The 21,077-nt window shown below is 50.1% G+C and overlaps 12 protein-coding genes across 12 annotated transcripts; 7 read left to right on the forward strand and 5 right to left on the reverse strand.

Annotated features, from left to right (window-relative positions):
- Positions 1-319: 319 nt before the first annotated feature.
- N7446_004564 (uncharacterized protein) lies at positions 320-1,077 on the forward strand (the record flags this gene model as incomplete). The annotated part of the gene is made up of 8 exons (XM_058513313.1): positions 320-356; positions 404-454; positions 512-543; positions 601-617; positions 690-701; positions 751-848; positions 913-929; positions 997-1,077. The coding sequence occupies 8 exons, from the start codon at positions 320-322 to the stop codon at positions 1,075-1,077; spliced, it is 345 nt and encodes a 114-aa protein (XP_058374642.1).
- A 355-nt stretch (positions 1,078-1,432) lies between these two features.
- On the forward strand, positions 1,433-2,769 carry N7446_004565 (translation initiation factor eIF1). The gene is made up of 5 exons (XM_058513314.1): positions 1,433-1,582; positions 1,804-1,878; positions 1,971-2,063; positions 2,121-2,254; positions 2,310-2,769. Exons 1-5 carry the CDS (start codon positions 1,555-1,557, stop codon positions 2,322-2,324), a joined length of 345 nt encoding a protein of 114 aa, XP_058374643.1. The 5' UTR covers positions 1,433-1,554; the 3' UTR covers positions 2,325-2,769.
- Positions 2,770-3,369: 600 nt separating this feature from the next.
- N7446_004566 (uncharacterized protein) lies at positions 3,370-4,138 on the reverse strand (the record flags this gene model as incomplete). The annotated part of the gene is made up of 4 exons (XM_058513315.1): positions 3,370-3,621; positions 3,686-3,833; positions 3,886-3,941; positions 4,034-4,138. 4 exons carry the CDS (start codon positions 4,136-4,138, stop codon positions 3,370-3,372), a joined length of 561 nt encoding a protein of 186 aa, XP_058374644.1.
- An 801-nt stretch (positions 4,139-4,939) lies between these two features.
- N7446_004567 (uncharacterized protein) lies at positions 4,940-6,106 on the forward strand (the record flags this gene model as incomplete). The annotated part of the gene is made up of 3 exons (XM_058513316.1): positions 4,940-5,292; positions 5,419-5,523; positions 5,593-6,106. The coding sequence occupies 3 exons, from the start codon at positions 4,940-4,942 to the stop codon at positions 6,104-6,106; spliced, it is 972 nt and encodes a 323-aa protein (XP_058374645.1).
- Positions 6,107-7,104: 998 nt separating this feature from the next.
- Positions 7,105-9,529, reverse strand: rgd1 (putative Rho GTPase activator (Rgd1); the record flags this gene model as incomplete). Its single annotated transcript, XM_058513317.1, has 9 exons — positions 7,105-7,216; positions 7,273-7,343; positions 7,403-7,497; positions 7,554-7,697; positions 7,748-8,255; positions 8,305-8,513; positions 8,565-9,171; positions 9,232-9,285; positions 9,365-9,529. The coding sequence occupies 9 exons, from the start codon at positions 9,527-9,529 to the stop codon at positions 7,105-7,107; spliced, it is 1,965 nt and encodes a 654-aa protein (XP_058374646.1).
- Positions 9,530-9,831: 302 nt separating this feature from the next.
- On the reverse strand, positions 9,832-12,510 carry N7446_004569 (transcription factor domain-containing protein). Its single transcript, XM_058513318.1, has 7 exons — positions 12,153-12,510; positions 11,960-12,066; positions 11,572-11,898; positions 11,084-11,521; positions 10,769-11,034; positions 10,208-10,714; positions 9,832-10,152 (listed from the first exon to the last, which is right to left on the reverse strand). Exons 1-7 carry the CDS (start codon positions 12,333-12,335, stop codon positions 9,935-9,937), a joined length of 2,046 nt encoding a protein of 681 aa, XP_058374647.1. The 5' UTR covers positions 12,336-12,510; the 3' UTR covers positions 9,832-9,934.
- A 127-nt stretch (positions 12,511-12,637) lies between these two features.
- On the forward strand, positions 12,638-13,291 carry N7446_004570 (uncharacterized protein; the record flags this gene model as incomplete). The annotated part of the gene is made up of 2 exons (XM_058513319.1): positions 12,638-13,119; positions 13,147-13,291. 2 exons carry the CDS (start codon positions 12,638-12,640, stop codon positions 13,289-13,291), a joined length of 627 nt encoding a protein of 208 aa, XP_058374648.1.
- A 796-nt stretch (positions 13,292-14,087) lies between these two features.
- Positions 14,088-14,583, forward strand: N7446_004571 (putative quinol monooxygenase; the record flags this gene model as incomplete). Its single annotated transcript, XM_058513320.1, has 3 exons — positions 14,088-14,144; positions 14,209-14,321; positions 14,436-14,583. 3 exons carry the CDS (start codon positions 14,088-14,090, stop codon positions 14,581-14,583), a joined length of 318 nt encoding a protein of 105 aa, XP_058374649.1.
- Positions 14,584-14,840: 257 nt separating this feature from the next.
- Positions 14,841-16,209, forward strand: racA (putative Rho GTPase Rac). The gene is made up of 6 exons (XM_058513321.1): positions 14,841-15,056; positions 15,104-15,136; positions 15,186-15,244; positions 15,308-15,488; positions 15,622-15,854; positions 15,924-16,209. The coding sequence occupies exons 1-6, from the start codon at positions 15,024-15,026 to the stop codon at positions 15,991-15,993; spliced, it is 609 nt and encodes a 202-aa protein (XP_058374650.1). The 5' UTR covers positions 14,841-15,023; the 3' UTR covers positions 15,994-16,209.
- A 366-nt stretch (positions 16,210-16,575) lies between these two features.
- On the reverse strand, positions 16,576-17,671 carry N7446_004573 (RNA-binding protein; the record flags this gene model as incomplete). Its single annotated transcript, XM_058513322.1, has 3 exons — positions 16,576-16,801; positions 16,869-17,097; positions 17,158-17,671. 3 exons carry the CDS (start codon positions 17,669-17,671, stop codon positions 16,576-16,578), a joined length of 969 nt encoding a protein of 322 aa, XP_058374651.1.
- A 365-nt stretch (positions 17,672-18,036) lies between these two features.
- N7446_004574 (uncharacterized protein) lies at positions 18,037-19,081 on the reverse strand (the record flags this gene model as incomplete). The annotated part of the gene is made up of 4 exons (XM_058513323.1): positions 18,037-18,218; positions 18,288-18,439; positions 18,500-18,677; positions 18,751-19,081. The coding sequence occupies 4 exons, from the start codon at positions 19,079-19,081 to the stop codon at positions 18,037-18,039; spliced, it is 843 nt and encodes a 280-aa protein (XP_058374652.1).
- Positions 19,082-19,372: 291 nt separating this feature from the next.
- Positions 19,373-20,994, forward strand: N7446_004575 (uncharacterized protein; the record flags this gene model as incomplete). The annotated part of the gene is made up of 5 exons (XM_058513324.1): positions 19,373-19,456; positions 19,514-19,763; positions 19,831-20,254; positions 20,309-20,845; positions 20,895-20,994. 5 exons carry the CDS (start codon positions 19,373-19,375, stop codon positions 20,992-20,994), a joined length of 1,395 nt encoding a protein of 464 aa, XP_058374653.1.
- Between the last annotated feature and the right edge of the window lie 83 nt (positions 20,995-21,077).

Below are 21,077 nucleotides of genomic sequence, written 5' to 3' on the forward strand. Positions count from 1 at the left end.
CATGTTTGACCTGGTTATGCTTTCAGATGCCGTGCAAGGTGCTCTGGCAATCAGACTGCAAGGGGGCTGAAAGTGACCAATGCACAGGCATCACACCGACAGGCAGTTGGACCCGGTCATGACATGTTCTCGGTGGGTAATGCAATGATCTACTTTGCCGACCCTCCGTATATTCGGTGTAAGATGTAAGTAAGGTGTAAGAAGTAAACGTAAAGAGAAGTGTCGGAGATATTCAATCCGGGGGTCTCGGAGGGAGGCCCAGACTGGCCTTGGCGTACGGGGTCAGTTCGATCCTTCTTACAACCATCCAACACCAACCATGTCGTCAAAGAAAGATATGCGGAGGGCTGACCTCGGTGAGTGGACTCGATTTCGGTCATTGCAGTCAATCTAACAACCCCAGCCATCCCCTACGTCGATCCTCCCAAGAGCAGCAGCGATGCCGATATCTCCAGTACGCCACGTCTTCAGATAACCCAGCCCCAGGATCAGGACTGATGTTATGCAACAGGCACAATGTCGAGCACCATGCCCATGGCCGCTGTAAGTGCCTCCCCAGCTTCGCGTCGCATACGTTTGTGCTGACACTTCGCCTCCTAGATGTTCACTCGCAACCGGTAAGCGATACGCGCCGCGCATTTATCACAGGTCAAGAACGAAGAACACTGTTAACAACTCGCGGGACACAGTATGATCGGATGGTAAGTGTGAGACAGGCAGTGGTATCGGCCCGATCTGACTCGAATACAGGGTTTCATTCGTCTTTTCGCTCCAGACCTGGCTCGGTGAATCCCCAGACCAGAAGAAGAATGCTGCTACACCGGCTTATATGTCGGTTCTCATGTCCTGTTCGTGCTTCCCATGTGTGCTCCTGCCCCCTTCTCCTTGAATTCGACTAATATCGTGGTATAGTGATGGCCCTGGTTGTTGTATGTGCCCCGAACAGCATGGCATTCGATCTACATGGCCATTGGCATCTTTCTGACCCCATTCCAGACCTACTTCCCGCTCTTCATGCCTCCCCAGGCTCCTGGTGGCCGTGCTGCCCCCACACCGACTCCCCTGCCTTCGGCCTAAACACGCGAATTCGATACCTTTTTACAACAGACATAATACTTTCCTGCAATCTTCACTGAATTACAATTGGTAAAAGTGTTGGGTTTGATATAAAGGTTGGGGGATCCACCATATTGTAACGCTGTACCATTATCCATGAGTTTCGCTCAGACCTCAATATTGCCGCAATCAAAGTCATCTGGGCATAATTGTTTGCCAGTTTAGTTTAGAAGTATTCAGTACATCAGTACACCTCATATTGCCACCTGGTCGTAGATGTACCTGGGCCACACCGCCTTCCCCTCACCGCCTTCCCCACAACGTGACTCTTTCCTCAAAAGGCTCTGCTCTTCTCTCTGATTCTTCCAACATTTCAGCCTCAAGCCTCTCTCCGTTCCACACACACACCTCGTCTTTCAAAGAGATATTGAATCTCGCCTCTCGCTCTCTCTACCAACAACGCTTTCAAGAGCCGTTTATCACGCAAAGGCCGAGTTTATGTCCATCGAAAACCTCAAGACCTTCGGTAAGTTCGCCACTTTCCCCCTCCCAGCGCGTGTCGGGCATCAACCCATTTTCATACATTCCCACGCCTTTGTACACTCTCGACGCGACCTCGAGATGCATCTGCTCCCGGGCTGAGTATAAGATGTGGATTCCAACCTACCCCCACCTCGTCTCACCTCGTCTTACTGCGGCGGGGTAATAATTTGGTACTGGACTGAGGCTGACCCTACACCGTCACAGACCCCTTCGCCGAAGCCGACGAAGATACCGGCGAGACCAAACAGTCTCAGAACTATATCCACATACGGATTCAGCGTACGTCCTTATTCCTGTCCTTCCCGTCGGTCGCTGCCGTCGCGACTCGCCGGCGCTAAAAGGGGTACCATGCTAACCGTCTTGTTTCACAGAGCGCAATGGTCGTAAGACTCTGACCACTGTCCAGGGTCTGCCTAAGAAGTTCGACCAGAAGAAGATTCTTAAGGTCATCAAGAAGAAGTTCGGTATGTTTTTGGCCTCATTGCTTTTTCTCGTGCGGACTCACCTAACTTGTTTCTCAGCTTGCAATGGCACCATCGTCGCTGACACCGAGATGGGCGAGGTGATTCAGCTGCAAGGAGACCAGCGAAAGGATGTCCAGGAGTTCTTGACTGACAAGAAGGAGGGCCTGGAGCTTGATGCCAAGACCATCAAGGTATGTCGCCCCGCTTCCTGCTCGGTAGTATCACCATCTAACCCAGCGCTCTCAGGTCCACGGATTCTAATCCCAACAACATGCCTTGTTCCGATCCCCTCTTCCCAGTTTGTTGCCCTGTGAGCGGTGGTATAGGAAGCTTGCCCATGCATCTCTATCCCGCTGGCCTCTCTCTGTACTGGCCCTCAAACCGATCAGGACTCTTGCTTTCTCCCCCCACCACTCTGTGCCTGGCGTAGAGCTGGGCCTTGTCGAAATGACCCGCTACACCTGTGTGCGCCGATACCCGCATGGTCGGCAGGAGAGCGGGGGCTCGACCGCTTATCATTAGGACGGGATTATGACGGAACGACGCGTTGGTAGATACCCATTACCTGCTTAGCCAGACAATTCTTTATCTCTTTTTTTCTTATGACTGTGTTCGCATTCGTTTCCTCTCTGAGAGGGTTACTTGTTGCTCATTGCCTTGGTCAATTTGTCAACCTGGCTTCTCAAGGAGATCCAGGGACTGGGGCATGCGATGCAGTCTCAACTTTCTTCCCTTCTTCGTACTGTCTTTTCTACTATTTGTTTTGTGATTCAGTGCTTTTGCTTGGAAACAAGGAATTTCAACTGTTTATCCAATACTCCAGACGGCAGGCTTGGGTGTAAACGTAGAACCCGATGTGGAACTCCACACGGGATCCTTGTATTGTGAACTAACCCACCATAAGGACTGATTAGATCTATCAATCATTCATACGCTAAAGAACATGACCAATCCCTACCCTGACTCCATCAACTCAGTAGGAGTTTGTCTTAGGGATTACCACTTTCCAACTATAGAATCCTTTGATGCATGAAAGTCCCAAGAGAATTGACCTATCTAGAAAAGAAATCCCTAGGCCAGAGGTATAAAACCGCAACAAAGAAAGACCGTAACAAAAATCCAAACAAGTATGAGGAAGAAGAAAGCCCTCCAATCCCGAAAATGTACAAAAACCACCACTACCGAACGCTGTAGATCGACTCGAATCGTCATGTTGAAAGAAACTCTGTTGGATATCCCGAAAGAAGAAAGACAGAACAAAGATAAAAAGCAACAACCTCAAAAGCGAATTAATAACACAGAAAACCTACAACTCCCCAACAACTACCCTCTCATCCGCAATACGCATACGCAGGAAGATAGCAACGGCCCAATCCCACAATTTGCGCGTGATAACGAAAACAGGGACTTCGGGTTCGTTTTCGCGCGTTAGATGGAGCTGCATGAGGAGTGAGGACATGCTTAGGAAACTTGCTACTGAGACGACTAGTAGGGAGGCTGCTGTTTCGCGTTTTATTGTGGCGTGGTTTTGGGTTGCGTGGTAGACGAATGTTAGGGACTGTATTGCGACATGATCAGTATGCGGATGTGTATGGGTTGGAGTTGGATATATGGTAACGTACAGTTGTTATGGATATCCAGGCCGGTAGGAGTAGTCGAGGGTCCGAGGATGCGCCGGATAGGTAGAGCACCCAAGATGTTATATACGCTATCAGGCCGTTTGTGGTTAAGAGGCGGATCACAACGGCTGGCGGTGTGTAGTTTAGAAGCCTGGATTCAAGGATGAGTATGAGGAATAACAAGGAGGCTTTGAACGACCAACCATCGAGACATCATGCAATCAGCGAAGAAATATGAAAGGTATGCGGATGCACAGCACTGGTGAGTCTGTCAGTATCAAGACGCATACGAGATTGAGCCCCATATCAATATCAATCAAGATAGACATAGGCCGGGGAGAGATAACATACCCACATAATAGCCAAAGCCACCTCCGTCACACGGAACCTCCTCTCAACATCCCATTCCTGTCCAACACTACCAACAATCGCCGCCGCCCACCCCTCCCGTCCCATCCCCGGCCGAATATGCAGAAGCTCAGCCAAAAAGGTAAACGCACATCGCAGTCCCCACCAAGCAGCGGGCAGCGTGCTTAGCGCGCGACAGACCAACAAGGGAATATACCACCTGCGGTCGACACCCAGAATGACAGCCACCCGAGGGTGAAGTGCTGATGGAGCAGTCTGGCCGGCATCGCTGCTGAGTGGGGTAGGGGAAGTCGAGGAGGTCGGGGAGGGTGGGACGGCGGAAGAAGATGGGGAAGCCACCGCTTTAGCTAATTGGCCTTGCGGCAATGGGGTGGGAGGGTTGAGATAGCTGGGTGGAACAGCTGATCGGAGGTTCAAGTCGGCACGAGATAGGTGTTCGTGGGGAGTGTATGGCGGAGGAGAGGCATTACGTCGAGGAGGAGCCAGCCTTTATTCTGAATCGCGGCATATGCGGCCGCCACGCAATGATTGGAAGGGTTATTAAATGTGACCGTTGCGATCGGCCTTGAAAAGACTAGGTGTTGTCAAGTTGTTTGTGGCTCCCCTAATCGGGCAAATATGGGACCCGGTCGATAGCGGGCGGTGTCTTTGCTTCGGGGGCAGTTTGATGACTGAGTACTAGGCAGTCCAAGGGTTGTAAATGGCACCGAGTAAGCCGGTGGGTAGAGTGGAGAGTGTAAATGGTCTTAGGACCTTGTGAAGGGTCGAGCTTTATCTAAAGTGTTGGACAGGGACTTTGCGGAGTGATTCACGTGACTGTTAATTCCGCGGATTTTGTGTTTCCTAGACATCCAGGAACCACTTCCTTTCGCAACGCAACCACTCGCCATGGCGTCCACCCTACGATTGCCTACGGGCACCTCCGCGCGCATTGTGCCGTCTGGGTCCTTCATCGCCCAATCCTGTACGGCTGGTTCATACCAATGTCGGTCCTTCTCACAGACGTCTCAAAACTTGGCTGGCAGGCCCATGAACTTCCGCCAGCCCTCCCAGTCTCAGCCCTCGTTCAAGACTCGCACCAAGGACATGCTGATGAATCAATTGCCAAATGACATTGGTATATTACCTGGAACCTTCGTTAAGCCATTGTGGAGGGATCGGCCTTCCATCTTTGAACACCCGCGCGACAGATTGCACATGGAGTGGACATGGCTCAAGACCCTGTTCACCAACTACGGCAGGTCAGTCTTCCCTCGATATTACAAATATAGCAGCATGCTTTGTCTACCTTGTGGCTGTCGCATTGACCAAACGCTGCATGCATCATATACATTGGCAAAGAATATAATTTTTTAACTATGATACAGTTTGCTGCAATATTGCAAGCGGGAGAACAATTTCCCATTCAATTTCAAACAGCGTCGTCATATCGCCTCCCAGCTAATGGAAAAGATGTACACATCATTTGCCCAGTAAGCATACATTGTCCCATCCCACCAAATCCCATTCCTCGAACCAGTAACCAACATCCAAACTTTCAGAGGCAATATTCCCGAGATCCGCCGATTCTGCTGTGAGAGGCTCTCCGGACGCCTAGTCGGCCAAATCGAAGCTCGAGACGCATCCGAGAAACTGGAATGGACACTGGTCAAGTACCTGCGCAAGCCAAGCACCAACTTCCTCGGCCTCCGCGTCATGTCAGACCGTGCAACATCAATCCCCGAACTCCACAACTCCGGCATCCGCCAAATCGTCGTGCGCGTCACAAGTCGCCAGTCCATGGCCACCAGCAAGGTCGAACAAGCCAAGAGAGGAGCCCAGCCCGTGGAAACTCTTGTCTCCACCAAGGAACAGGACTGCGTTGAGTATATCGTTGTCCAGAACCTGCGCTGGAACGGCAAAGATAATGGTTGGATGCTTTGGGGCCATGTTACCCCGACTACCATGCAACAGGTTATGGAAGATCCCTACTTCGCGCCGGGCTTGTCGGCCATGGAGCGCATGGAGCAAATCAAGGAATCTATGATGAACGGGCCTTCAGGACCTAAGAAATAAGTTTGAACAGATTTGTCTAAATCCTGTCTCCTAGGCTTGTTTTTCATATATTACATGCCCTAACTCGCCGATCTGGGAACACGCGGATACCTGCAGATTCTATAAGCAGGGACTCGAACCCGAGTTTTATACTTTTCGGATCGTCTGATCTCTGGCCTTCGTTTTGGACTGGGATCGCTACTGCTCAAGTTTGGCACTTCAGCACGTCATCTTCCATTCATCCTTGTGTTAACGTTTGTACCAACTACACGTCCCTACCCCAACAACATTACAACAACTTGGATACAGAAGCCCGTTCTGTACCTGTCTTCTCTCCTTGGCACACAAAGGAATCTATATAGAAAGCATTTACACTCATGTACCATAGCCACACTGTTTATTACTTGGATTGAACTTCGTATGTTTTTACCAAAGCCTTCACTTCTTATAGATGATATTGATGTCTTGTTTCGAGAATTCTGTCCGCTATAACTATAACCATAATCATGACTCTATGAAGAGACTACAGTAATCTGTCACAACCTTTTAACCAATACATGATAGTAAACTAAGTGGATACAACGATATATCCTTTTACGCAAAATCATCGGCGCCATGGATATGCACGACTTGGTTACTGACAATATCGAGTGGAGGTGGACAAACCAAGACCGATACCAATACCAAGATAAGGTAAGGCAAGAGAAAAAGAACAATATGTATATGTACAAGGAAGGTTCAATGAGCACAGTATCAATGTGTAGCATAGCAAGGTATCACTGAAACACAGGAATAGAATGCGCACGGCAGATGGAGATGTGTGGATAAGAAGACGAACATGACACGCAAAGAGCATAAGGAGGATGTACTTTGGGAGGGCATTAGAGGCACCGAAATCGATGCAACAAGGAAAGGACATAAGGACGTGAGCCCGTGGACTGACGTTCGTGCACCGCATAATGTAGAGTGAGCACTGGGCTCTGGACTATGATATGAAACGGGTGGATGGGGCGATACGTCTAATCATCATCAAAGATCTGGAATGTGTTATTCAGGATCGTTTCGATGACTCGGACTTGCCACCCTGCGTCGGCGATGTTGCCGCCGGAGTTGGCGCCCATGAGGGTTGGTCTAAGAGAAGTTAGTATATGAATTGGTCGTGAAGGTTGTTGCGATGTGGAACATACCCGAAACAAATAGCCAGATTGCCCGCGTTCATCCGGTTCTGGGTGTAGTGTTCTTGAATCTTGTTCAGATGCTGTAGCGGATTTAGTATCTCTGAGTAATCGTATCTATATTGAGTTGGGAGTGCCATACCAGTATGATAGCCCTAAGAGTGGCATAGTGAGCATCGGGCAAGCTGTTGATAAGGGCGTGCAGCGAGTCTCGGCGTTGGATATCATCGTCGATACCTGTTATCCCATGGTAAGTTTCCTGTTTCTATACGACTTGATGGCATGTCACTTACGAGCTGCGTCAACAAACTGAGAGTAATACTGGGAAGTAAACAGAGGATCAGGAAGGTCCCGGAAAAATTGCTTCGCGAGTCCTGCCACACTGTTGACATCGTGGTAGAAGTTCTCCGGGTTGGTAAAGTCGACTTGCGAGGAATCTGGTTGAGATTAGATATTGGCCATGCCTCAGGTCTTGTTTCAAACTCACCATTATCGAACACAGCCTTCATATGGCTAATGTGGTTGGCACTTCCCGAAAGTCGATAGATACCCTCCATATCCAGACCGAACAGCTCTACGGCCTGGAAACACTGGTACACAATGAACGGAACGGCAGTTCCATCCCGGGCGTACAGATCATTTAGTGAAACACCAAACACTGGCTTCAAGGGAGGGAGATTCGACTGGAAGCCCTTTTCCATTGGGGGAGGTCCTGCCATTGGCGCCTGGACCTTGGGGGCAGGCTCAGGAGGTCCTGAGACTGGGTAAGGCGGCTGCTGGCCTGCTGGTGGTGGGGAGAAGGTATCTGGTTGGGACGGATAGGGTGGTTGTTGAGGCAATCTATCAGCGCTCTGTGGTTGCTGGGGCGCGGGTGAAGACAGATTAGCCTGGGAGGAAAACGCCTGCGGCAATGTCGACATGCGCTTGTTCTGGGAGCTAGGTTGCGAAGGCGCCGCGGGAGCAGGGGTTGCGGCAGCACCGCCTCCACCAAGGGTCTTGACTGCGTTAATGAAGAAAGCAATTGGGGGCGTCTAGGAGACTCACGGGGTGGCGCTCATATTTGACCGCTTCAGAAGCCACTGCCCCGGGGTTGCCCTCGTGGCTCAGGATAAACTCATGGAGATCCTTCTGGTTGTCAACCTGACGCACAACTTCGGCAAGACTCTTGGGACCAAATGACCCTGTGTTGCCATCGGTCTTGAGAGGGCTGACACAGAGACCCTGGCCGAGAAGCAATTTCTCACTGAAAGAAGCTGCAAACCATAAGTATTTGCATAACCAATCTCCAAATAAGTAGAACATACCGAACTTTTGCTGCTGCAAAGTCAAGCCAGAGTCACACTCTCTAATCAGCTTCTGAAGGTTCTCAACAGCCTGAGGCCGGTGCGTAGAAACGAGCTCCTGGCGCGCAGCCTGAGCAGCCTGAACCTTAGCCGCATAGTCACTATCGGCATTCTGAACCTTGCGCAACAACTCCTCCTCATGCTGTGCAGCAGACTTATGGCCCTTCAGGCCAAACTTGCCACCCTGCTTATCACCGGTGCGAACACGGTCGTACTGCTCAGCCAAAGTCTCATATTTAGCCTTTGCCTTCTCAGCCAAAGACTCTGCATCGACGACTCGCTTCTCCGCAGCTAAACCAGTCTGCTTCCATTGCTTGCGGCCGCGCTCGATGTTACCCGCTTGCTCGTGCAGGTCGTCGGCCATCTGTTGAAGGGAGACGGCGAATTGGAGGCCATGGTCGACCATCCGCTCTTGCAGTCGGTGGATATCCTTGTAGCTGGAGCTGTATGTTCCTTGTCGGTTCTCGGTACGGTTCGCCGCATCGTTGATCACTCGGGAGAGCTTCCTAAGCCCCTGAGCGTGCTCCTCCTCGAGCGATCCGCGCTTTTTCAGGAATGTCGAGAAATCCTGCAGAGTATAGTCAGCAATTGCGATCGGTTCTTTGGGGGCTGTTGGCGTCCCACGTACCCTGGCGGAGGCTACGCTTTGCTTGAGCCGAGTTAGGAGAGTGGTGATGCCGATCTGCATGCGACACGAGCGCGGTTAGTCTAATTGCTTCATTTTATTGCCAGTTCTCGGCGGGCTTTTTGCGACTGCTCACATCGGAGTAGATGACTTTATCCAGGCGGGCTTTCAGCTCGTCGGAGATGGCCTCCTCGTGGGGCTGCTCGGCTCCGGGGTGGCCGGGAGACGAGCGACCGGCGCTGGAGGGAGGCGCATCGGAGAGCTGAGGTAGCGCGGGTTCGTGTAAAGCTGTATCCGACATGGAAGCTGGTGTCTCAAGTGGTATGGGTAGTGTCAGGAGGGGAGATGGGGAGTAACACGGGCCGCAATGACACCGGAACTTGAAATGCTTGGCGGTGGGTTAGGGGCGATGAGGTCAGGTACAAGAATGTTGGAGCCTGCGCGTTTCACCTTGGGCTAAAACATGCAATGCAGTGGCGCGAACGGTTCTACCCAAGATGGTTGCTGGTAGACGTAATGCTGGGTCAGCCACACTTTAAGTGGATTCGATCTTTACCTCGTTGGGCTTGACTACGTTATTCTCCGTTTTTAGATGCACAGCCACCGAGATATAAATAAATTCACTTTTGTTTGGTATCGTCGCTAGGAATCAAATTACAATTATACAGACCATTGGCAATGGCATGAAGCAAAACGGCACATCGGTCTATAGCACCGGCGGTGCGACAAAAGAGTCGGGGATGCCATCAAAGACCCAATTGAGGGAATCAAACACCTCTGAGAACCCTGCTTCGCTGAAGAACGCGCCGCCTTCGTCAAACTGAGCAGGCATTATCAAAGATGAATCCTCGAGGGAGCTGTCTTGTGGCCTTGTCAGGGGTCTCGTCGTGGTAGAGATATCTTGATTTGCCGCTATGGCAGCCGCTGAAAGAAAAGTTAGAACAAAATAGAACATTTTCGTAAAATGCAAAAGCCTTACCCTGCATCTCCTCGAAGCTTTTAACAGGCCGGAACCTCTGTCGCCAACGCCAGACCGTATCATAGACATGGCTCATACTCATGCGGCAGCGAACCTTGAGCTGTAAAGCATCCTCTTCAGCAGGCTCTAAGCTAGTAGCATTCCACATCTGAGCGAGAATATCCGCAAGACGGATAGGACGGTCATGATCCATAACGCTGATTCGGCGAATAGCTGAGATTGCTCCATTGAACAATAGCTTGCCATGGTTGAAGTCGATGTGTCGGCTGAAGCTACTCTTCAGCAACTTCATAAGCGCAAACGCGGCCGATACAATCATTTGAAGGATATAATTGGTAGAGTGGCCAATTAAATCGCCTGGCGATGTTTCGAGATCGAGAACACGGCCGAGAAAGGAAGTTGTTGCAAGGTATAGTTTGGTCAAGTCGTCGACTCGGGCGTTGGATCCCAAGAACATGAAGTACCGGAAGTGCAGTTCAGCGGCACGAAGGTGGATGAGGTTAATTGCTTAAAGATGTTAGAATTAGCCAATCATTAGATGCATCGGGATTACACGCATACCTGAAATTTCCCTGCCAAATTCAACTTCCATCTCTCTGAGTTCACTCTCAAGGATCTGCACGACCACCAGCTTGTCGGCGCTTACGAACTCCGCTGGTTCTGGTTTGCTACTATACAAAGCCTTGGTCACCCTATCACAGAATTTCTCAATCCGAAGGCGGATAGCCAGGTCATGGGGAAGACGGTAATCGGCATCCCTCAAAGATGCAGGCTCAAGAGCCCAGTCGTATATTGTGCTTGCTGGTTGTCCATAACCGGTTGCAACACTGTTTCAAGTCAGTGTTTGGTTGACCGGATATTAATGATTACACTCACTTTTGAGCCACGATGTTACAAATGACCCATGTATGTAATCGATCCTTCAGCGCTTCGCCTTGGACTTCCATACGAAAGGTTGTAAACTCTTCAGCTTGTACTGGACGGTGCAGACCAAGTTGCATGGCAATTTGCATCATCAAGCCACTGAGCATGAAGGTTGCATCAGTACGTTGACTTGTCGTTGGAAGAGGCCAAGTACATAGAACGCAAAGCGCCTTGACCACTCGATAGTCCTGCGGCACGCTAGTGATTGTTGACCAAAGCAGCCTGCTGAATGGCCCTGACAGTGCACTTAGAAGACCAGGCTCATAAGGAGACCGCCTACTTGCAACACAGATGATAGTCCATGCTAAAAGAGGGCAACGATGCAAATACACCTCTGGTGGCTTTGGAGGGTTTAGTAGAGGGAGAAATGGGTGGTAATATGTGAAGTACCTGAGTTCATGTTAGCTGCAACGCGGGTCTAATGAGAAACCAATCCATACTGGTCGTAAAGCCGGGCAATTCGAGCTTTGGAAATAGAGATATCCTCCAATCTCCAATGGCCCTCATCTTGCGATATGATGGAACCATCTCTCTTCATAGTCAACGGAGTTGCTACAGAAGGATGTGTTTCAATTGGAACTGAGACGGGTCGTGAGCGGTCAACTGCTGCAGAGTCCCGGCGGGCAAAGACGTCCTCTGAGCACCGAGACAGGTCATCACCTCCATGGGACTCATGAGGTTCTTGCTCTGCTGTCTGTTCATGATCTGAACCGTTTCCAAGACGGCGTCGGAGATCTGCGATCTCCTTTTCCATTTCAGCATTGTGCCTGTAGATCGAATCAATAAGAGATACAAAAACATAGAATAGAAAACGACGTATATAAATACCTTCTTTTGGAAATTCGCTTGAAAGACTGTTCGATTTTACATTCTATCCCCAGCCTGCGACAGCGCGAGCAAGACGCAGCCGGGGTTTGAACAATATCACATCGCAACTATCAGGCATCAGCGGGGTGGAACTGAAACAGCCGGAAACTGGGGAAAGCATTGAGTAGTAACTGGGGCAATGCATGTGGCTCACCTTTTGCTGCTTACATTCATTACAGGCTTTCCGGCTGCCACCTCGGCGTTTGCCCGTGACAGGCGGGGTCTTCTCCATCTCGCAAGATTCTGAACTTCTCTGCAGAGGCCGGGGTAAGGTGGACCGAAAGTCGGGAGGGTAGTTTGGCCCCGGTGCCAGAATGTTCCGATACCCCAAGTCCATCAGGAGCCTGCAGTCCAGTATAAAGCCGCCAAATGTGAGAGGTCGTGAGTCCGGAAATCGGAGAAATCGGTGCCGCAGAAGGGGGAAGTGGGGTTGTTATGTGCTGAGTGCCGATGGTGATTGGTTTGTTCAGTGACGCGAATCTCGGCGGTAGCTGATTCAGCTGCTGCCTGAGGCTATCAATATTTCTATAAAATTGGGGCTCCAACCTTTCGTCAACAATCTCCCACGGAACGGTATAATGGATCCAAACCGTGAAGCCTTCCAATTCGGCCCTGTCAGCCACTCCTGCGAGCGATATAATGAACTCAACCCGTGGTCACTTCCAACCCAGTGTCAACAATCCCCCACAAAGTGGCATGAGTGAATCAAACATTAAGGACTTTATGCAGGCGGCACAGGCGGTATCTGGGGCTTATCTTGAATTGTCAAAATGTGTGGATGCCCTTGCCAAAGTTATGGGCAAAACGGCCAGTAAAACTATGGCCAGTGGGACTATGACGAGTGGCACTTCGGCGACTGGCCCGGAGCGCAACACCCCAATGGATGGTAAAGGCTTGGAGGTTGGTTTGAGCCGGACTGGAGGGACGGGTCAATCAGAAATATCCCATCGCCCAGTCTCGGCATCTAGTTCTATGGGTGATCCACACATGCCAAAGGTCTGCGTACGCTGCTTTAGGTTATGGAAGACATGTATCCAAGACGGCGAAGAAGATCCTCCAGACTGCATCTCCTTCAGTAGCTCACGGTCAGAGAAAATACCGGTACTGCTTCGAGCGTCGCAGTGAGTATATACTGGTAAGTTAGCCAGAACCGTCGCGTTCTGGCAGACACGACAGCTCACGAATGAAGATCCTTATGCCGTTAATGAACACATTGATCGAACGAAAGGGGAGAATGGATTTCCCTATGGCCCCCGGGGATTTCCATACGATGGTGCTATGCAGGCCGTTTGAGAGGTGTTCTGGGAAGCTTCTCACTATCTGGAAAAGTTCCGGAACCCGCAGGACGTCAGGAAGCTATCACAACGGCGGGATATAAATCGGGAAGAGGCCCTGTCGGGTAGAAATACTCGGCAGATCCCAGGACCCCATGTCTAGCTCGATGATATCTCCACTATTTGTTTCCCTCTATTCTTTATCACTTCCATTCATCATATTATTATAATTTAGATGGGTAACAACCTTGGAACTCAGCCACCGCTGCCTCAACAGGGAAAAATATATAATGTACGTCGTTTGGCTTCCCAACGAGGTAATCGATAAGAGGATGGCTGGCTCTACCTATAGCGCCATCATAGTAGAAATGCGCATGCTCTGGGATGGTTTTATAGAACGATATCGGGACGGACATTGAGCAGGATGAGATCACATACGAGCAAAAAGCGGCAAACGGAAAGCAGAAGAGGAACACTGCTACATTTGCGATAAGTTGATGAAATAGATATTGCTTGCTGGTGAGAGAAATTCCGAAGCACCTCCAGTGCATAACATGATCAAATGTGGCGCATCTGCACGTCTAGACCCACTTGCCATGGCCCGAGGTCAATGTGGATTATATGATCCGCATTGTACCTACTGTACATATTTAAGCCCTGCCCTACAAGAGCGGTTTGATATCTAACCCATTCTGTTATACCTCCATATACTACAACGGTTGGTTGTCCTCATGGCCTTGTTATCTCGCATATCCATAGACTAACACTTGACCAGTGTTCATATTCATACTCCGGATTCCCGTTCATATCCCACAATGTCCGAAATCAACGTCACCGCAGTGATCACGCCAAAGCCAGAGAATTTCGCAGAGGTCAGCTCAGCCCGTCCTCTCTATATCTTGGCGGGCCAAACATCTCACACAATGTATATCACAGGTGGCGGCACTCGTATCCGCAGTCACCAAACAGGTTCAAGAACACGAACCAGATACCCTGCTCTACTACGCATTCCAGATCGAGAAGACCAACGAGATCGTGGTGGTTGAGAGGTAAGCCAATCCTTCCGTAGACCCTATAGCCCCCTCCCCTGAGGGTGACCGTGCCTCGGCATTTTTCTACATTATACAAGTATTTTCTTGCCACCAAGTCCTGATCCGTTTTAGGTATAAACACCAAGCGGCGGTCCAGGCCCACATGAAGGCACCCTATTTCCGTGAATTCGCGGGCAAATTGCCCGCTTTGTTGGCGAAACCGACGGAGCTGAAGGCGGGTGGATTCTTAGGTGGTTGGAGGGGAGTGTCGCGACTGTAGATCCAAACTTCTCACCATAGGTTCCAATAGCCTATATCAGCTGACAGGACGGGATATAAATAGAGACATGCATAAGACGATGTAGGCGCCTTTGTTTGGACTCTATTGGGTTGATATTCCAGAATTCGATCCTATCACAATTAAATATAGCGGATTTGACACAGTGGGGGATCTCTTTAGAGGGGGCTAGTGATCCGATCGCCCTTCCCTATTTTCTCCTCTTTCTCTCTTTTCTCAACTTCTTTCCAAGCCTTAGATTTCCTTAGGTGAGTATCTCTAACTCCCTTCATATCTTATTTCTTACGTGGTCTCCACACTCCCCCCCCTCTTTTCCCGAGCTCCGACCTCCTAGCTTCAGCTGTTCCCCTGAGGCTAATAACAACCAGATACCCCCGTGTCCTACCCTTATCGCTGGAATTTGTTCATCTAAACTCGCGCACATGGCGACGGGTCCGGCAACTCAATCATTGAAGGTGGGTAGATCGCGCCCACTCCTAGGGATGCGCTAATTGAGATCCAGTGCGTGGTGACTGGTGATGGTGCAGTTGGCAAAGTAAGTCTACACCCTCCGTCCAATCGACAATGACTCTGACCGGTCTTAGACATGTCTTCTCATCTCCTATACGACGAATGCCTTCCCGGGAGAGTACATCCCTACTGTGTACGTGCCCACCTACCCCTCATCCTCAACGCTCTGTCGAACCAGACATTGATGCCAGGACAGCTTCGACAACTACACGGCTAGTGTTATGGTGGACGGCAGGCCGATCAGCCTGGGACTGTGGGATACCGCCGGACAAGAAGACTATGATCGCCTCAGACCGCTATCCTACCCGCAAACCGACGTCTTCCTCATTTGTTTCTCCATCGTCAGCCCTCCATCATTCGATAACGTCAAAGCCAAGGTACGGATCTGGCCCTAGAATCTACACATCCAGGGAGATATCCTACACATGCACATGCACCCGCACCCGCACCCACAGGGTTCTGTTTATATTTCCCCTAATTTGGACATGTAACTCACTCTACCAAAATTAGTGGTTCCCCGAGATCGAACACCACGCCCCCAATGTCCCCATCATCCTCGTCGGCACCAAGCTCGACCTGAGAGACGACCGCAACACCGTCGAAGCCCTCCGAGCACGCAAGATGGAGACTGTCTCGTACGAACAAGCCCTGGCTGTGGCCAAGGAGATTCGCGCACATAAGTACCTCGAGTGTTCGGCGCTGACACAACGCAACCTGAAGAGCGTGTTCGACGAAGCCATCCGGTATGCCATTCCTTCTACAAACCAGAAAACACGCGAGGAATCCGTTCCTAACTCTTATCATCTTTCCAGGGCCGTTCTCAACCCCCGTCCCGCTACGAAATCCGGGAGGAAGGGAGTCAACAAATGCATGATCTTGTAGAGCGTTTGGCTTGACTCGTCTCTCCCATTTTCTTCGTATGCTATAATGAATAATATATAGTTAATACGGCGTCTGGGTAATTGGAGGCTGTTTCGGCCTCTGTTTTGATGAAATCCATTAACCGTTTATCTTCTTTGGGAATTATCCTGTCGCTCTATATCTTTCGCTCTTTGACAATGTTTATAGTTTATTTAAATCTATGCGTGTTTTCCTAAATTCTACTGTAGTTGGCAGGTAGTATGTCATGGAGACAAGAGGAGGGATGGGCTAGACGGTTCGAAAAGCGCATAGTTGAAGCTTATTGTAACGTTATAAGATATCGTATTGATATGGCCGCAAACCCAAAAATATAAGCAATGAGATTGGTATCTTCTATCCAAATAACAGAGAGACATAATGGTACTTTTGTGAACAAAAGGAAAGAAAAGCGGATGGGACAAAATACAAAATGCATACCAAGGCGTCCAAAACATCCAGCCTGCTCCAGGCACTTCACTGTACAGCGATCTTCCAACGAAAAATTCAAGTACCCAAAAGCAAGTCTTAGTTGGGCATTACATACCTCCCAAGAAAGAGACACGCCTAGAGACGTCCTCTCCGGCTAGGGTGCACACCAGCCCACTTATCATCGTCAGCAGGAACCTCAACGGCATTGGCACCGGAGGTATCAGCAGCAGGCTTTTTCTCGTACTTCTTCTTGTCCTTCTTGATCTCCTTAGCCTGGCGTGAGCGCTCGTCGTTCAGCTTCTCGTTCTTGGCCTGGATCTTGGCTTTGCGGTGTTCTGAGTTGGCGCCACCGCCGCCGGCACTGTGGTTGTGCATTAGTGTATGCTCATGGTCATGCTCATGTTTGAATGTGATTTAGGGTTACTCACGTCAGTTCGACGTTGATCCGGCGAGGCGGGTACTTTCCGTCGTCGAAGTTGGAGTGGTGGTACAGCTTGAGGCAGGTCTTCATGCGGTCGTAGTTGTCGAACTCGATGAAGGCGAAGCCGCGGCACTTCTTGGGGTCTTCTTTTCTTGTTGCAACGCGGATTGTGGCTGGTGGGTTCTTTTCGAAGTGCTTGGTCAATGACTCGTGGTTGGCGGAGTAGGGAAGGTTGCCTGCATGTCATTTGGTTAGAGCTGATGTTGGTGCTGGATGATTGACCTGGTGTAACGCACCGACGAAGCAGATGAAGCGAGCGGCCTTCCCGGATTGTTGAGCCTCCTCGGCTTCCTCTTCAGCCTGAGCTTCAGCTGCGGGCTCCTCTGCGGGCTTTTCCTCGGACTTCTCCTCGATCTTCTGCTTCTTATCTTTCTTTTCCTTCTTCTCCTTCTTGTTCTTCTTGTCCTTCTTCTCCTTCTTTTCCTTTTTCTCTTCCTTCTCGGCGGGAGTCTCGTCCACATCCATGGCGTCCTCGGAAGCAGCAGCAGGCTCATCGGCACTGGTCGTGCCCTTTTTCTTCTCCTTGCGTTCCTTCTTCTCCTTGCGGTCCTTCTCCTGCTTCTTCTCCTTCTTCTCCTTCTTTTCACTCTTCACTTCATCCTGTGCCGGCGTCTCGACAGAAACATCCTCGGACTCATCGCGCGACTTGCGCTTCTCCTTCTTTTCTTTCTTCTCTTTTTTGTCCTTCTTCATCTTCTTGCCCTCAGGCTCAACGACCTCATCTTGGACGAGCTTGCGCTTGTCACCCATTGTGTCTGTTGTGTCGGAAGACTTGTGATTAGATGCTTCAATGGTGGGATAAAATGTAGGTTCGAGTAAACCTGAACCGGCTGATCTTCGAAAAAGCAAACAAAGAAGTGGAGAAACTTTGCAGTGCAGCGAGACTCAAAGCTCCAAAAAAATCAGGCGGAGAGAAAAGTGAAATTAAATTTTTGCCGCGTACCTGGGAGGCGGTGAAGGCCAACCTTTCCCGACAAGGACATCAACTTTTATAGATCGCATTTAACGTTAGTTTCTACGAAGCATGTTGGGAAACAGTATAATGCATATATTCATGTTTCTTAGGTATCAAAAGACCAGACAAGCAGAATCAATCATCATTACCGTCTACTATATTAGAACACCAAGATCTTAACGCCCTTCTTGGACGCCCCATATCGCTTGCTCACTTCCGGTCGAGTAAGCAGCTTCAGCAGTGGTATATGCGTCTCTTTCATGTCGAAGATACCCCGTTGCTTCTGATCGATGTGTGATCCGTCAATGACAATGCGCTCCAGTTCATCCAACTTGAGAGTTCCTAAACATCAACAATTAGTATATGTATGACAGAACAGAACGATTGCTCGTAGCAAATGGGAAAACTAACCAGACTCGATCAAATCGGCTATCCTGGTGGGTGTTCCAGCGCAGATACCGCTACGGGCACGCTGCAAGAACTGTTTCGCTTCTTCGAGCTTGATGTGCTTTGCGAATAGCTTTCCTACAATGCTCTCCTTGGTTTGGAAAGAGCGGAGGGCGCTGGGGATATATTGTTAGCATTATTTTCGACAATAATTCAAAGACTGTCAGTCCACTTACCGGACAACATTAGCTGCCCGCAGAGCAGCACCAGAGATAACCAGTGTATGTGGCGTGCCGTTCTGCTCGGAGGATTTTGACAGATCGGTACCCTTGGGACTGAATGCCTTGAGGAAGTCGGGGAGTTGGTCCAGATCTCTGGCGGCGGTAAAGGAAGAGGTATCGAGGAATGCGGAATCTGCAGGAGGTTAGATTTCTAGTCTAGAGAACTCTTGGCCATCACCATATAGAAAGACAATATCTATACGTACCAGGAACAGAGAGGTCACTAAGCTCAACAGCAGACAGCTGCTTGTCGAGTCTCTTGGCCTTTTGCGCAAAGTGGTCGCCTAGCAAACGGCCATCCATTTTGCCAATCGAATCGTCAATGCCCTCTTTGTCTTCCGGCTTCTTTGATTGCTCTCCATCTTGATCAGTCTTCTTCTTGTTCTTCTTGTTCTTCTTCTGCTTCTTCTTCTTTGAGCCCTCGGCGTTGGTAGCAGCGCCCTCAGGCTGTTCTTGCTTGGAAGAATCGTCGGCTTGCCTCTTGCGCTTGTTTTGGAGCTTGTCAGAGAGCCCAGTGGAGGCAACTGCGTCGGGCATTTTTGCGATATTCACAGAGTATCCAAATCAGAATCTAAATAATCGCAATGTTCAATTGGGAAAACCGAAGCTCAATTCGATGCGAAAAAAAAGCCGGCTGATTCAGCCAGACTTATCGATAAGGACCCACCGCCCAGGCTTTGGCCCGCAATTGTTGTTAGACGCGACAATCCTCAGTCTTGTATTCATTGCTTGGTGTTCACTTGTGCTGTTGCCACCCTGGTGATACTATATGCAGTCTGATAAACCTTGCATGAAGTAGCTGTACACTACTGAGAGAAATCAGACAGAATGGCTACTACCGCTACCCCAAACGCGCGTCGGCGCATCTCACCCGGGATAAGTACGCCATCAGGAGATACAACACTGACAGGAGTAAGTTGTGCAATTTGATGTTAAGGGCGCAGGGCATCACTGACATTATCGATACAGCTTCAGCGCTTACCCAGTCACACGCGCTACCCACTGACACCAAGTCGACTCATCACCGCAGCCACTCCATCCGCCCAACGATCAGCCTCTCGATTCACACCGCGTGCTCGGGGCGTGGGCGCACCTGCAACACCATACGGACTTCGTGCCAGACAACAGCGCGCCGCTAATACACCTGGTCGAGATCGACGACGAAGTGGCCGAATGCAGCGAGAGACTACTTTTGATATTCTCCGGAATCTAGGAAGAGGTAAGAAAGAACCTCAATGTCACTGGATGTGTGAGGAATGTTGCTGATTTAGTATGCCGGCATCAAGCGCTCGCTCCTTCTTCCAAAGTTATCAAGTCCTCGCCTCAGGAGAAGCCGGAGCCCGTTGAAGAGCCGAAAGATGAATTTGAAGAGCTAGACAACGAACCGGAGATTGAGCGGCCGAGGTTATCGCTGCCTATCCAAGAAAGCGAGGAAGAAGACGAAGACGCAAGTCCTGAAATGCGCCCACCTCGGATGTCTCTTGCCCTCGGAGAAGAGGATATGGATATTACATATCGATCTGTCGAGTATCCTCGGGATACGAGTATTAGAGATCGGGATCGTTTATCGATGATGAGCCGAGCTACTGGCAGAATTAGTGAGGATTTCAGGGAGACGAGATATGACAGTGATGATGCAGACGAAACCGGCATCATTGGCGAGGAAGGTGGAGAGGATACAATGATGAGCGGGGGCGATTTTGATAGAGGGTGGGTATACGCGAGTTGGATTGTCTATGTTACAGATGCTAATATCACAAATAGGGGAGAGACGGAAGACCTGGGCCGATTCCACTTTGATCTCAACTTTCCATCCCCTGCTGCCGCTCCGCTCGAGGATCCGATTGATGACAACGTGAACGACTTTGACGACTTCCAGCTGTCTGCCGCGGACGTTCAGCCACTTGAGACAGTTGAAGCACCATCAGATGATGACGATGCCGGTGGTGGTTTCGGTTTCGGGCTTGACCTTGCACCCCCAGCGTCTCCAAGCGAAAGCCCTGGAATTGTCGGAGGCGGATTGCGCGATGAAAACGTCCCCACCGAGACCAAGAAAAAGAAGATTTCGCGACACGGAATTCCTGTGCCAAACTTGCCTGCAGGCGTGGTCAAAAAGCTGGCCACTCGCTTTGCACACTCGAAGGGAGGCTCAAAGACGAAAATCAACAAGGCTGCACTGGCCGCAATCGAGCAAGCATCCGCGTGGTACTTCGAGCAAGCGAGCCAAGACTTGGCCGCCTATTCGAAGCATGCAGGACGGAAGACCATTGACGAGAGTGATGTCACGGCGTTATTGAGGAGGTCAGTGTCAACAAAGAACTATTCGCAGACCAATTGCTGACTTTCCCAGACAACGCCATATCAACAGCTCAACGACCGTGTTTTCCCTCGCCCAGAAACATCTCCCCAAAGAGCTCCAGCAAGACATGAGATTGGCCATGCCACCATGAATGTCCAAAGCTAAAGCTCCATAAAACAAACGCCCCCAAACACCAATGAATTATGCAAAGATGAGGACGACATTCAAGACGCC

Source organism: Penicillium canescens, assembly GCF_028828765.1.
Source record: "Penicillium canescens strain IBT 15451 chromosome Unknown utg000003l_segment0_segment0, whole genome shotgun sequence".
Lineage (NCBI taxonomy): Eukaryota > Fungi > Ascomycota > Eurotiomycetes > Eurotiales > Aspergillaceae > Penicillium > Penicillium canescens.

Excerpts from the sequence above, each read along its gene's own strand:
- N7446_004565 (XM_058513314.1), top strand. The coding sequence starts at position 1,555 with ATGTCCATCGAAAACCTCAAGACCTTCG. Across the intron at positions 1,583-1,803 it reads CGAAAACCTCAAGACCTTCG|ACCCCTTCGCCGAAGCCGAC; the intron begins GTAAGTTCGCCA and ends ACACCGTCACAG. Across the intron at positions 1,879-1,970 it reads TATCCACATACGGATTCAGC|AGCGCAATGGTCGTAAGACT; the intron begins GTACGTCCTTAT and ends CTTGTTTCACAG.
- N7446_004569 (XM_058513318.1), bottom strand. The coding sequence starts at position 12,335 with ATGGACTTGGGGTATCGGAACATTCTGGCACCGGGGCCAAACTACCCT. Across the intron at positions 12,067-12,152 it reads ATGAATGTAAGCAGCAAAAG|TTGCGATGTGATATTGTTCA; the intron begins GTGAGCCACATG and ends GATGCCTGATAG. Across the intron at positions 10,715-10,768 it reads ATTTGGCAGGGAAATTTCAG|CAATTAACCTCATCCACCTT; the intron begins GTATGCGTGTAA and ends AACATCTTTAAG.
- racA (XM_058513321.1), top strand. The coding sequence starts at position 15,024 with ATGGCGACGGGTCCGGCAACTCAATCATTGAAG. Across the intron at positions 15,137-15,185 it reads GTGATGGTGCAGTTGGCAAA|ACATGTCTTCTCATCTCCTA; the intron begins GTAAGTCTACAC and ends GACCGGTCTTAG. Across the intron at positions 15,245-15,307 it reads GGAGAGTACATCCCTACTGT|CTTCGACAACTACACGGCTA; the intron begins GTACGTGCCCAC and ends ATGCCAGGACAG.